The sequence below is a fragment of the Lytechinus pictus genome, chromosome 17 (genome assembly GCF_037042905.1).
Source record: "Lytechinus pictus isolate F3 Inbred chromosome 17, Lp3.0, whole genome shotgun sequence".
In the NCBI taxonomy this organism is placed as follows: Eukaryota; Metazoa; Echinodermata; class Echinoidea; order Temnopleuroida; family Toxopneustidae; genus Lytechinus; species Lytechinus pictus.
Genome location: NC_087261.1, coordinates 15,016,412 through 15,030,364, shown reverse-complemented (window position 1 = coordinate 15,030,364; position 13,953 = coordinate 15,016,412). Strand labels below are relative to the sequence as shown.

Below are 13,953 nucleotides of genomic sequence, written 5' to 3'. Positions count from 1 at the left end.
GGTGGAGCGTGGAGCAGGGTAGCCCCATAAGACTATAAGTAACATGGCTCTATTAAGTTTAAACCTAACTAGGCTGGGAGGAGGGGCGACCTCGGAGGCCCCCCTTAACATTTTTGAGCAATATTTTCACTGCGTGAAATTGATTTGACTGCACCACTCGCTGAATTTTTATTTTGATGTCTTGTGCATCTTTTGAGACCAAATTTACGACGTCCGGGTATGCTGTTCCGAAATCAGGCTACATTTTGTAAGTGTATGCTGGACCCGAAATTGCTCAAAAACGTGATTTTTATGTAAAAATTCAATTTACAAAATGTGTTTTCAACCAAAAATCATAAATGAATGAGTATTTTATTTTTGCTGGTCTAAATAGATTTATTTTATGCTATTTATGATCTCAAAGAGTCTCCGACAAAGGTAATTGAACAATGAAAAGCAAAAGGTAAAAAAACAAAGAAAATCATCACAATTTTTTTATATGTTCATTTGCACAAAAAGTTTCTATACCAAAATATAAACCATTTGGAGCTTTATTTAGGGAGCTAGACAAGAAAGCATGATTTGCATATTGATTACACATAAATTATCATAAACAATTAATAGCAATTACATGAAATGAATTACTATACAATTTTGTAGATTATGTGCCAGACAACTTGCATGCCAATGTCCAGCGCAGGCCCCCCCCCCCCATGTGATCTCTCAAAATACCCCCTCTAGATATGGTTAAACATTATAAGATGCTTACCTGTAATGCTAGGGAAACCTTGACGAGGTCGACCAGGATGTCATCTGTTCCGAACTCAACACACAGTAGAGCCAGGGTGGTGAAGATACCAACGTAGTTCTCTGATTTATTCGCACTGCATCGCAGATTCTCATAGATGTGCCATTGAATGTCTGCTCCATTCTGGTTTAAAAAAAAAAAAAATGAAAATCAAATGCCAGTTGTGGTAACAATCTAAACATAAAATTACTAGCAAGAATCTTTAAAAAAAATGTTCTAAAAGATTCAAGATGGTAGAGAATTGTGTAATTGCTGAGAAATTGTCAAAGTTGGCATGACATTATAGCCAGATGTCAGGTCTTTTTTTCATTCAATAATAATACATTGTCCCACATGTGCTTATTTGTGTTGGTGACCATCAGTGTGGTAATTTTTAAGCTTAGATGTTAATGTTTCATGAAGTTTGGTTTTTATACACGAACCAGATTTAGATTCTGGATCTACCATGATATGGTGATAATTAATCTTTGAATTTTATGACTTTATCATAAAATTTGTTGAACTTGAGCTCATAATTACACACTCTAATTTGGTAACGCAATGAAAACAGCAAAATCACTGTTTAAAAATGTATATCATTTTTCTGTAAATTTATTAATTCAACATTAATTTAACAACTGTATATCCATATTTTTAAGGTTTAAGGTAAGAAAATGAATAGAAATTACATTGACGGTTGCCAATTTGAGGACCACACAATCATTTTTGAACTTATGAAAGCTGTGTACCTCTATGCGGAGGTGTTTGTAGATGGGTGGCTATATGTCCCAACTATGAACCAAAAGGTCAAGAGTTCAAATCTCAACAAAGCACATGCATCTTTGGCAAGGCGTTAACCTACAATGTCACTCTCCACCCAGGTGTAGTAAATAGGTAAAAGGGGGGGGGGGATACCAGGCGCGACCATGAGGATTCGAATAGCACCCTAAACAAGTATTTTCCATATTCTGAAAATGGCTCCCTTAACAAGTATCGGCATCTGAAACAAGACCCTAAACAAGTATTGGAAACAAAATGGAACCCTTGACAAATATTTCCTGAATTTACCCCCTAAACAAGTACAGCGATACTTTAATTGTTATGTCATGGACATGATCACAGACGTCGGCTTTATCTTTACTTACATTAGGTTTAGCACCGCCCCACCTCCCACACCTTGCTCAATATGGACTCTAAACACATAGTCTTGGGGCAAACAGTACATCTTTTATAAAGCATTTTAGTCTTGTTTATACCCTCGCAAATTTGACCGTAAACATGTAGCTTTCCTAACGAAATATATACCCTTTTTTCAGTATTTTAGTAACGTTACGTTCGGAAAGTGCCCAATCTTGAAAAAGAGATCCTTTTTACACGTTTCTTTAATTTGTCGCAGCTGGTATCCACTTGTCAATGGAAGTGGACCCTTGGGTAAAACATGACGTTATTATTATCATCATTATGCAACACAACATATTGAATTTTACCTTTCTGAGGAAAGATATATCTTGTCTGGATGGCTTCTCTACTCTCAGATTCAGCTCAGAGATGTTTCTAGGAATGGCAATATTCCTCCTCAATTTGTTGGTGTTGTCATGGCGATCGATCAATGTTTGGAGAATTTCCTGCACAGTGTAGCGAATGTCTGTGGATTGAAAGATTATCATTATTTTCATTATTTATACTGGACTTTTAAAGGAATCATTTTGGAACATAGAATCAAGGTTAAACTTGTCAAGTGCTAATAATAATAACAATAATAATAATAACAACAATAATAATAGGCATTTGTATAGCGCCATCTATTTAGAAACAATCTATTCCAAGGTGCATTGTTGTTATTATTATTATTACCCCGGCTTTAGCTCGAGCTGCCTAGAGTTATTATTGAGAAGGTCGTATTTTGTAAGTGGTCATTGATCAAGATCAATCAATACATTAATCAAGAAAGGAACTCAAAGCTTCATTGCATCTCATCACGCAGTAAATTCTCAATAGTCAGTGCATTCAATGGTTTACAAATATTGAGTGCCTGAGAGTCCGATAGTGCAAAAATATCATGAGGCAAAACTTTGATTTTCTATTTCACAAGACCTAGTCAAGCTAAAGTGATATGGTATTGTCCAAATTTGACTTCATGATATACATTTACTATTGCATGAGCACAGGCAATCAGTCAATATTTGTTTTATGTCATGATATCTATTAAATCAAGTACAGCTTTGGCTGTCCAATAGTACAAAAATAATATCAATGTTTACGAGTTCATTGGACAGAATATTTCATGAGGTGAAAGATGTAATAATTGATCCATTCAACTTGGCTATACCTCGTTGAAAGGATCATTGCATCCTTCACCGAATGAAGTATTCTGACCATTGCAAGATGAAACTAGAAATTTGACGATTCCAAAGGACACAGATGCCCCTGCTTAACGCGATCAGAAATTCATTCAATATGATTGAACTTGATATTGTGCAGAAACCAATATGCATATACATGTATAATGAACACATTTAGACCTTTGAACCAACTTGCATATATAACGAGCTGTGACCTTTGACCTGCGAACTCCGAATTCAAACTTAGCCTGTATTTTGGTGTCATCTACCAACACACACCAATTTTTTTTAAATCTGTTGAATATTTTATAAGTTATCATGCGGAAACCAACTTGCATATTTAATGAGCTGTGACCTTTGACCTGCAGACTCCGAATTCGAACTAAACCTGTATTTTGGTGTCATCTACCTACACAACCAAATTTTTGTAAATCTGTTGAATATTTCATCAGTTATCATGCAGAAACCAACTCGCATATTTAATGAGCTGTGAGCTTTGACCTGCGGACTCCGAATTCGAACTTACATGTAGCCTGTATTTTGGTGTCATCTACCTACACACCCAAATTTTTGTAAATCTGTTGAATATTTCACCAGTTATTATGCAGAAACCAACTCGCATGTTTAATGAGCTGTGAGCTTTGACCTGCGGACTCAGAATTTCGAACTTAGTCTGTATTTTGGTGTCATCTACCTACACACTGAAAATATTTAAAATCTATAAAATATTTTTCAAGTTATTACGCAGAAACCAACTCGCATATTTAATGAGCTGCGACCTTTGACCTGCGGACTCCGAATTCGAACTTAGCCTGTAATTTGGTGTCATCTACCTACACACTAAAATTTTTTAAGATCCATTAAACATTTTTTGAGTTATTACGCGGAAACCAAGTGGGGGGACGGACGGACGGACAGGGGCAACGCTTAATGCCCCCTCCGGACTTCGTCTGCGGGGGCATAAAAACAATATTTCTTTTAAATGATACATAAAAATAGATCCTTGTCATTTGACATTTATGTTTTTAGATGGAAAAGTGCATGTCGCTGAGCGAACGCTGCCTGTTGATTATCGCATACATGCATGTAACAGTAACACACACTCAAACACAAGTGTTTTACGTGTAGTGCCAGTGGTCTCGGCACGCGCACGCAATGGACAAAATCGTATGGATCCAAAATTGCATGAATGGTGACATGTGTGTAAAATAGGCTAAATGAAGCATCAAACAACCAATCAAATGACAAGGAGCCATCAAGGTGTCATACAATAAAAACTAATGCACAGCTATTACCACTGTATTTATGATATAAAAAGCCACATCCAAGTAATTTATAAAACTCTCACCAGGGTCTTGAACAACAGACATGTTAAGTAACGGCTGCATAAAGGATGCTGGGAAGGTTGATGCCATGGAAACGGTCACATACTTTGTACCAACCTAAAAATTACAGAGAATATTTCATTAATGATTTAACTCTAAAAATTCCCAAAATCTCAATTTCAATTTCAACAAGATGTTGCAAGCATTATACATTCAATTCCAAAGCAAGCGCAGGTCCCAAAATCAATGACAAGTCCTTTGATTAAATGCAAATTTGTAGTTGATCCGAGTTCAATTGCCACTGAATTTTCTTACAATGGCAAATTACACTTGATTTCCAATCCAACATAAGTTTCTTGCAATGCCCCACGAGGCTCATATGAGGTAATTTGACCCCAATTGTATTCATTAAAAAAAAATGCCACATGATTATCGAAGGTATACATGGAAGTTTGATGTAAGTTTGTTGCATGCATGCCCCCACTCCCTCCTCACACCATAACAATATAGTCCTTCCAACATAGCATCTGACCATACTAATCAAATTTATCGATTATTTCATTTAAAAAAAAAATCTTCAACTTTTTTTAGGTTCTTAAAATTGCAATTTGAGTCAGACTTGAATCTATTGTAACTTTTTGTAAGATGGGGCCCAGGGGGTGTTTCACATAGATTTAAGCGTGATTCAAAGTTGAACTTACATTCATAGTTGCATGCTGTATATAACGCATCACTGCATTTGTCAATTCATGCTCTGAGGATATACACTACTGTGTATCATTGATATTGTGCGTTAAATATCATGTGCACGTGGGCATGCACTAAGCATGATTTTAATTCACACCTAAATCTTTTTTAAACATGTGTTTTACAAAAATTTAAGTATGACTTGGAGTCGCACTTAAATATCCAGTTGCGTGTGATATAAAATGTATGACCGCATTGGTCAGATCATGCGAAGAGGACGCGCACTGCTACGTATTGACCAATAAGATTGCGTGTTGCATATCATGTACGCGTCGGCATTTAAATGTGACTCTAAGTCATCTTTGTGAAACACCGCCCTGGTCACGATAATATCAAAATAAATTTTCTCACCTCCAATAAACTCTTCAATAGAATACTCTGCAGTAAGATGTCACCTTCACTGAAATTCAAGCAGAATATTTCATCATGAAACAGCTGTAAAATGCCCTAAATGGTAGTTGCCCACAATGTATTTCAGATTTGTTCATTCAGTTATCAAACACCCACTCATACCGTACCAGAATTTTGGAACAAATCGCATTTTGCTCATTTTCTGGAAATGTGAATGGGACATATAATTTCATTTGAGGTTTAAATTAATTGAAAGAATACTAATATAACCATTTTGAAAGATTGCAAGCCTTTATTTCGGAGTAAAGGCCAAATTAGTTTCAAGTCGTAGCCAGTCGTACGACTGCTATGACGTCATTACGACTAGATAGTAAATTCACTTTTATTCTAAGAAGGATGATACATGTAGCATAGTCACAGATTTGAACACAGGTATTCGTACGATGATTTAGAACATACACAGTAAGATATTCCAAGTCTCAATGTTAGCATCAAATTCTACATTTTATTCTGAAATCGGGTCGCAGACCAATCGTAAGGTGTGCGGTCGCCTTTAAGATTGCTTACCCCTTGGAGTAGATAGCTGAATCTCTACCAAGATGTTCTTGGCTACCGGTAGGTCTTGGGAGGGGGATCTTCCCCATGATAAACATCATAATCTCTATCTTCTGATAGTCAGGCAAGACACTGGCAAATGCACCTGTCATTATTTGAAGAAAAAAAAAACATATCATTGAAGGGCTGTTAAAATCTTGCATCTCAAAACTGTAAAATTTTGAGGACAGAAAAATCTGAGTTCCGTCTTACAAAGAGTTACGATTGATTTGATCAATCTCAACTGTATGGAAATCCATCCATACCATAATTTTTTCCTACAAGAAATATGCACAATCTTAGTAAACAAAGAGAATCACACCAACTCTTCAAGAGAACGATAAATGTATGAATATACATCATATCGAGAAAATATTTTGCACAAATCTGCATTTTAGAAGTTGACATTGTTGGTCATCTGTAGTTGTGGTTGATCGGATCAATCGCAAATCTTTGTAAGATGGAGCCCAGAATTTTATAGTTACCGGTATGACATACAGTGGCAACCCCCTTTTGCTGAGATAGACAACTATTTAGTAATTACGAGACCAGTTTCAGGCGATACGAAGTTGTCATCTTTGGCATATATGTCTAAAATACAGGTTCTCTGAGATGCCCTTAAGTACTCAAGTTCTTTGACAGGAGGCTTCAACAGCCCAGCAAAGAGATACATGTATAATCTTGAATGAAAGAAGAGACTGATGGGTTGACCAATATTTCTCAAAAGGTACAGCATCATGAAAAAAAAGGTTGTAAAGGGGCCGTCCCATCTAGATAGACAATTCAACTAAAATACATGTATATGTCTAATATACTTATGGCAAACTGATTTATCATTTCATCCTATTTCTAGCAATTCCTGATTTCAAGAATTCATTTTGTGTTATCAAAAATGTCATTTTTTCCAAGCAAATACACTAAATTGATTTAACCCTAACTAGGCCAGGCTTTTTTGGCTGTTGTGGCCGGGGGGGGGGTTGATTCAACCCCCTCTGAGATCTTGGCCGCCGATCGCGCGAGCACCGCAAAAATTTGCACGTTGTTTGTTGTTCGATGTAATCTTCAAGGCTGTATGGTAAAATTTTCCAAAATAATGAGATTTTATTTTATTTGAATTAATTATGCTAATTTATGCATAAATCATACTTTTTGCTCTAATTCACTAAATAAAGCTCCTAGAATGCTAATTTTTTGTAAAAATATTCTTTGTAGCATTCTTAACAATGGCAATTGAAAAAAACTTCGGTTTGGAAATCAATTTCTTATGTATTTTATTGTTTTATGAATTTCTTATGTATTTCTTTGTTTTTCTTTGTTTTTTGCACCAGATTTATTGCACAACCTTTTTGAAGCATAATTATGCTAAAATCAATTGCTTTCAGCTGTTTAAATTAAAAATAATCATATCTTTATGAATAAGATGAGAAAACTCAATTTGCATTGACTTTGTACACAAAATCACGTTTTGGAACAATTTTTGGTCTGACATGCACTTACAGAATGTTGTGTAATTTCGAAAACCGTGTACCCGGGCGTCGTAAATTTGGTCTCAAAAGATGCGCGAGACTTAACATTATAAACTCTGAGAGTGGCGCGGTTAAAAAATTTCGCGCGGCAGAATAATCACAGAAAATGTTGAGGGGAGGGGGTTGATTCAACCCCCCCCCCGGCCATTTTAGGGTTAATGCCAGCATATTTACAATAAATAACCTAGGATACCTTCTGTGTAAGCAGAAAGGTACAAGGTATACAAACATGTAAGAGATAACAAAATAATGTCGGAATACCAGAGAGTTACATAATACAACAAATCTGCATGGTTCTGGAGTTTAGAAACCTTATAGTGAAACTTCAATAACGATAAGAAACATTTTAATTTTCTTTCCGTAAATATAACTGCCATCAAGGATTTCCAAAATCAATGTATCAAGCAGGAGAGCATTTTCACCAACACTTATCATCTGACAAGTTGTTGATCTGACTAATTTCCCCTCGTTTTTGATTGGCTGACATCCACAGTACCTATGGTAACTGTCGGATAATCCACACTTTGCGGCTTTATCATCTGTCAAGTCCTTCCATGAAACGCTCCCATCTTACAAAGAGTTTAACTCTATGGAAATCCATCGGTGTCATAATTTATTCTACAAGAAATTTGCACAATGTCCTTTGTAAACAAAGAAAAGCACACTGAATTTTCAAGAAAACAATGAATGCCTGAATGTACATCATAATTAGAAAATATTTTGAACAAACATGCATAATAGATGTTGACATTGCTGGCCGTCCAGTTGCGATTGATTGGATCAATCGCAACTCTTTGTAAGACTGCGCCCTGAAGTACTTACCTATTGTATCAATGATCGCTTCTTCAAAGAGAGCTTCTTGTCTCTCATCAACATCTTGTTTGGCCTGTCTATTTGGCTTCGGTGACGGGGTGTGGCCGGAGAGTCTCTTATCCACTGATGATCTCAAATGACGAAGAAGGGTGTTGAACACTTCCAGCACGGATGTCCCTGTCAGTGAAACAAGGTGATTAATTAATTTAATCCATCAAAAAGTATATAAATTCTCATTCTGATGGAAAGAGAGGAATAATGTACCTCTCTCTAGTGTACAGCAAATAAAAGCAAACTGAATCACTATGACCCTCAGGTCTCTCCTCCCGATATACCTGATGGGGGGGGGGGGGTGCAGGTGGACCACTACACTGGGGTTTCCCCCTACTCTTATACCAACAGTGCAGTGGGTACTCAACATGCAAAGGTGGTGACTCTCCTCTACACAGGGCCTCCATTTAACGTCCATTCCGAGGGATGGAGTGTTTTTCACTGCAACATAGTCTGCATCTATGGAACACGGGAGAGACATTTACACACAACGCAGGCTTCAGTCATCCGCCTGGTGGGACTCAAACCCATGACCTTTGGTTCAAATTATTATTCTTTAATTATTTTTATATAATAATTACTATTTTTATAACTATTATTATGTTTTGCTTCTGCTATGAATGTGAGACAAAAAGTTATCAATCTAACAAACATGAAAATAAACATTCCTACTCGTCTTCCAACTTTATCAGTTGGTGGAAGATATTACTGATAATCCTTTGTGTAACATCCGACTATAGGCGTACAAAGGTTCTTTAAAATGAAAATCTGGGCTCTGTAACACTCCAGGTTTGCAATTAATTCCTTAATTTTATGACCAATCAAAATCATTCTTATATGCGCACTTTGTTTAAAACACTGACCTAGCACCAATCGGAGTGGTCCTTTCATATTTGCAATTCATCACTAACCTTTACGTAACGGTAAACTACCAATTCGTCTATTGCCAATTCGTCCACTCATCACTGTGGTCTACCTTCATTTAGTCGAATGTCATTCCGTCCATCAACATTTCGTCTAATGACCAGTTGGTCCAATAACCATTTGGTCCAATCATCGCTTCGTCTAATCACCATTTCGTCTATGACCATTTCCTCTTATAATCAGTTGGTCTAATATCCATTTTATTTTCATTTATTTTGCCCAATTAACACTAAGTCCAATTAGACCAAGTGGGATTTGGACTAAATGACTAATGGACGAAATGATGAATGGACGAAATAGCAATTAGACCATGTGGATAGTGGACAAACTGATGTTAGACCAAATGATAGTAGACGAGTTGGTATTTGGACGAATTGGCATAAGACCAATTGATCATAAGCCTATGTAACAGGGTCCCGAATATTAATATTAAGATAAGATACTGACCTACTGCTCCATCGGCTGCTATGGCAACCGTCTCTTTGAGAACCTCTACGATGCTACGCTTGATGCGAGGAGAATTATTCATGTTCTCATCCAAATGGAGCAGAAGATAATGAGGTGCCACATACAGATACTGGGACTGAAAAGAAACAACAACATACATGTAGGATGTAACATTAAATAGTATGTGGAGGTTCCTTGCGAAGACATAAAATACAGTATTATTGAGCGGATAAATTGTTAGTTTGAGAGTGGATGCTACAGATATTGACAATAAGCTATTTTATCGGCAGGAATAAAATTGAGAACATATTACAATCTTAAAGGAGAATGAAACCCTTGAAACCAGCTGAATCCATATGAAAGAGAAAAATCAAAGAAACATATTGTTGAAAGTTTGAGGAAGATTGAATGAATAATAAGAAAGTTATGAGCATTTGAATATTGAGATCACTAATGCCATGTAGATCCTCCCATTGGCAATGCGACCAAGATCTGTGATGTCACACACGTACAACTCCCTCATTACTTTAGTACTTATTTCACTTTATATTCTCACTTTTATAGAGTCTACATGTATCACAAGGTGAGGTGTTCTTTTTATGAGAGGACAAGTACAGAGGTTTCACAACATTATATCATTGATGAATCGTTTGTCATATGATTAGAATGAGCAAAAAGAGATGTTTTGGGGTATATTTTCAGTGTCCAAAAGGGGAGAGTTGTTCATCTGTGACATCATAGATCTTGGTCGCATTGCCAATGGGAGGATCTCCATAGCATTAGTGATCTCGACATTCAAATGCTCATAACTCTTCTATTGCTAGTCCTATTTTACTCAAACTTTTGTTGATCTTATTCTTTGATTTTTCTGCTTTCACAAAAGCTAACTTGCTCCAAGAGTTTCATTCTCCTTTAAGTTACAAAATTTTTATCTATTCGCAATCCATTTAACCATATTTGATCCAGATGCAGCTAAAATAAATGGTGAATTGAAGCTTTCTTAAAAGGTTGCTGCTCAGTATTAAGGAAAGACAACTGACATTTGAGGAGGGTATCACAAAAGACGATATCAGTTTATACTGAGAAATGATTCATAAGGTACCTTTAAAAATATTAGAACCTTTAATGTACAGGACTGGCTGTTTTCATAAAGCTGTTTGTAACATAGGGCAATTCCATAAAATAATCAACCTTTTCGTACATCCGACCCCCATTTTTCTCAAGTTTTACTTCACGTCATAAACTGACCAAGCCATCGTCATTTGACAGCATTACAGACTGTCATACGAATTAGAAATCAGAGACAGAAAATTTCAAGAAGGTCTCACAAACATGGGATCAGACATACATATTTTATGGACTTGCCCCTTACAAACGAGCTCATGCACCACTGTAAATCAATTCTAATGAAAATATAGGGAAACATGTATCATTTACTACAGGGTCACGAGTGGTTCTTAAAGTTATGTGTGACTTCCTGGGTTAGAATTTTGTACAAACATTCGATCGCAAACAGATCGTGCAACTCGCAGAGGTTATTTACCTGCATGGAATACATGATGACCTTGAAGACCTTCACTGCAAAGTCGGTGGGTAGCCAGATCTCATGAAGGTCAAGATGTCTAAAATATGAAAATATAACCAGTCAATTCATTATAACAATCTATATTAAGATTATTAATTCATTTACAGAGAACAGAATATTTCCCTTTTCTTTCATATTATGCATCTTGTTGTATGCTCCAGTGTGTCATATTTTTAACTCTACTTTTGTAAAAGTGAAAAAAATCATGGTCCAGCACAGCTAATGGAGGGGAAGAACACACTAAGTGTAAAAAAACTTGAGCTTCTGACTTGTCAAAATCTTGATCTTGGATATAAAACAACTTGGTATGAGACAATACAGTATGTTGAAATTCCTGCTCAACGTTTTTGCAATGGTACACATATAACTACAACATATAAATATGAAAACTGTATACAACCATACTTTGTACAATGCTTTTCGAGATCATACAAGTCCTTCGTTGACTACATTAAAAGGGATGGTCCGGGCTGAAAATATTTATATCTAAATAAATAGAGTGAAATTCACAAAGCAAAATGCTGAAAATTTCATCAAAATTGGATAACAAATAACGAAGTTATTGAGTTTTAAAGTTTATCAATATTTTGTGAAAAGAGTTATAGGCACATCGTCATGAATATTCATTAGGTAGGCTGATGATGTCACATCCCCACTTTCCTTTTTCTTATGTTATTACATGAAATCATATATGTTTCATTTTTTCATACTTTTGTAAATGATGTGTCTCCATTATGATGAAGTAAGTCGCGGCAATAAATACCTAATGCACTTAATCAGTTTTCAATCCAATTGTTCTAGTTCTTGGTAGAAAAAATTTGAATAAACCTAATTTCATGTAATAAAATACAAAAGAACAAGTGGGGCATCAGCCCACCTAATGAATATTCATAAAGACATGCTAGAACTTTTTCATCGGAGTAATGCAAATCTTTAAAATTCGAAAAATTCGTTATTTGTTATCCAATTTTGATCAAATTTTCAGCGTTTTGCTCTGTGAATTTTACTCTATTTCTGGAGATAGAAATATCTCCAGCCTGGACCATCTCTTTAGGTATATGATGCCATTCAGGATGGATTCATAAGATATACATGTAGTATAAGCCAGTTATGGTAGCAATCTAAAGTGAGTTCAAATAGAATCTAGCAAAATTATGAAAGTATTTGTAAGTATAAATAAAAGATACATGTACAAGCCATACAATTATTATTTTACTAGAAAATGTGTAATTTCTGAGAAAAAGCATGGCATTCCAGCAAGATGCTGGGTCTTTTTCTAAGCAATAAGAATACACTGTCCCACATATGCTTATCTGTGTTGGTGATCTTCATTGTGATCATTTCCAGCTTAGACTTCAAGATTTAACAGGGATGCAAATAAACCAGGAGCCCGTTTCATAAAGGACTTGCAACTGTTGTAACTTTGCCATTATGGCAGCTACCACGGTAACCTTGATTATGATTGGCTGCTAAGCCCTATTACCACGGTAGTTGTCATAATGGCAAAGTTACAACAGTTGCAAGTCCTTTATGAAACGGGCCCCAGATCTAGATCTGTGATGTAATGATGACAACCAAAATCAACTTCGATTTTCATAAAGACTTTCTCATGAAATCATTGTTCACTGCAACTATAGGTACCTTGATTTAAATCAAACATTCAACTAAAATAACGCATTGATTCACATACTTCTTGTCTATCACATACCTGAGGACAGGTTTGAGCACAGAATGGATGTTGTTGTACGCGGCGCTACACATGACATTCCTCAGGCAAGTCTCAGCAAGGGCAGCGGGTCTCTCTTCTACGTTGTCCGATACAGGTGACTCATGACTACAATTCAATCACATCAAGTTAAATGTTACACACACGCAAAAAGGAACGACAAACATTGATTAAAATAGGCTACACAGTCATGCAGTGTAAAAATGAGTTGCTTGGTAAATTGCTAGATAAACAGATATTCAAGCAAGCGTGAAGTTTACAAATACATAAAGATTGGATGTACATGTAAAATAAGAGTTATAGCATATAGGAATTTCACACACACAAGGAAACAAAATTACATGCAAATGACTTGACAATGACACATATATGCAGACGAGGAAACCTATGACATCTCCCAAAAATTATTTTGTTTGTATTATCATTTGAAATATAAAATATTTCATTTTTTCTCATTGTAATGTAGAAATTATTTAAACCCTCAATGACTCTGTAGAATTGCCATTGTTGTAGCATGATGTGATTTTAATAACTAAGAGCTTCCTTACATTCAAGTCTATAGAAATATTCCACATATTTCATAAAAATGTAATGAAATACAAAAAAGTAGTGAATGTTTGACATCCTTGGTCATTAGTTGTTTGTTGGTATAAAATAAAACAAGGTGGTTCACGAACTCAAGTCTCGCCTGATTTCACGATCAATGATATGTGGAATATAATCTTTTGACCCCTTGATGACCTTTGACCTTACCAT

The 13,953-nt window shown here is 35.8% G+C and overlaps 1 protein-coding gene across 2 annotated transcripts in view; it reads right to left on the bottom strand.

Moving 5' to 3' along the window:
- Window positions 1-13,953, bottom strand: part of LOC129280752 (protein EFR3 homolog B-like) — a 30,529-nt gene that overhangs the window by 10,312 nt on the left and 6,264 nt on the right. For both annotated transcript variants that reach the window (XM_054916759.2, XM_054916760.2), the window contains exons 6-14: window positions 13,180-13,305; window positions 11,430-11,508; window positions 9,887-10,022; window positions 8,474-8,641; window positions 6,099-6,231; window positions 5,532-5,580; window positions 4,457-4,550; window positions 2,254-2,411; window positions 749-910 (exon numbers count right to left, since the gene is read on the bottom strand). In XM_054916759.2, the coding sequence (XP_054772734.2) occupies window positions 749-910; window positions 2,254-2,411; window positions 4,457-4,550; window positions 5,532-5,580; window positions 6,099-6,231; window positions 8,474-8,641; window positions 9,887-10,022; window positions 11,430-11,508; window positions 13,180-13,305 (1,105 nt within the window). The remainder of the gene's footprint in view (window positions 1-748; window positions 911-2,253; window positions 2,412-4,456; window positions 4,551-5,531; window positions 5,581-6,098; window positions 6,232-8,473; window positions 8,642-9,886; window positions 10,023-11,429; window positions 11,509-13,179; window positions 13,306-13,953) is intronic.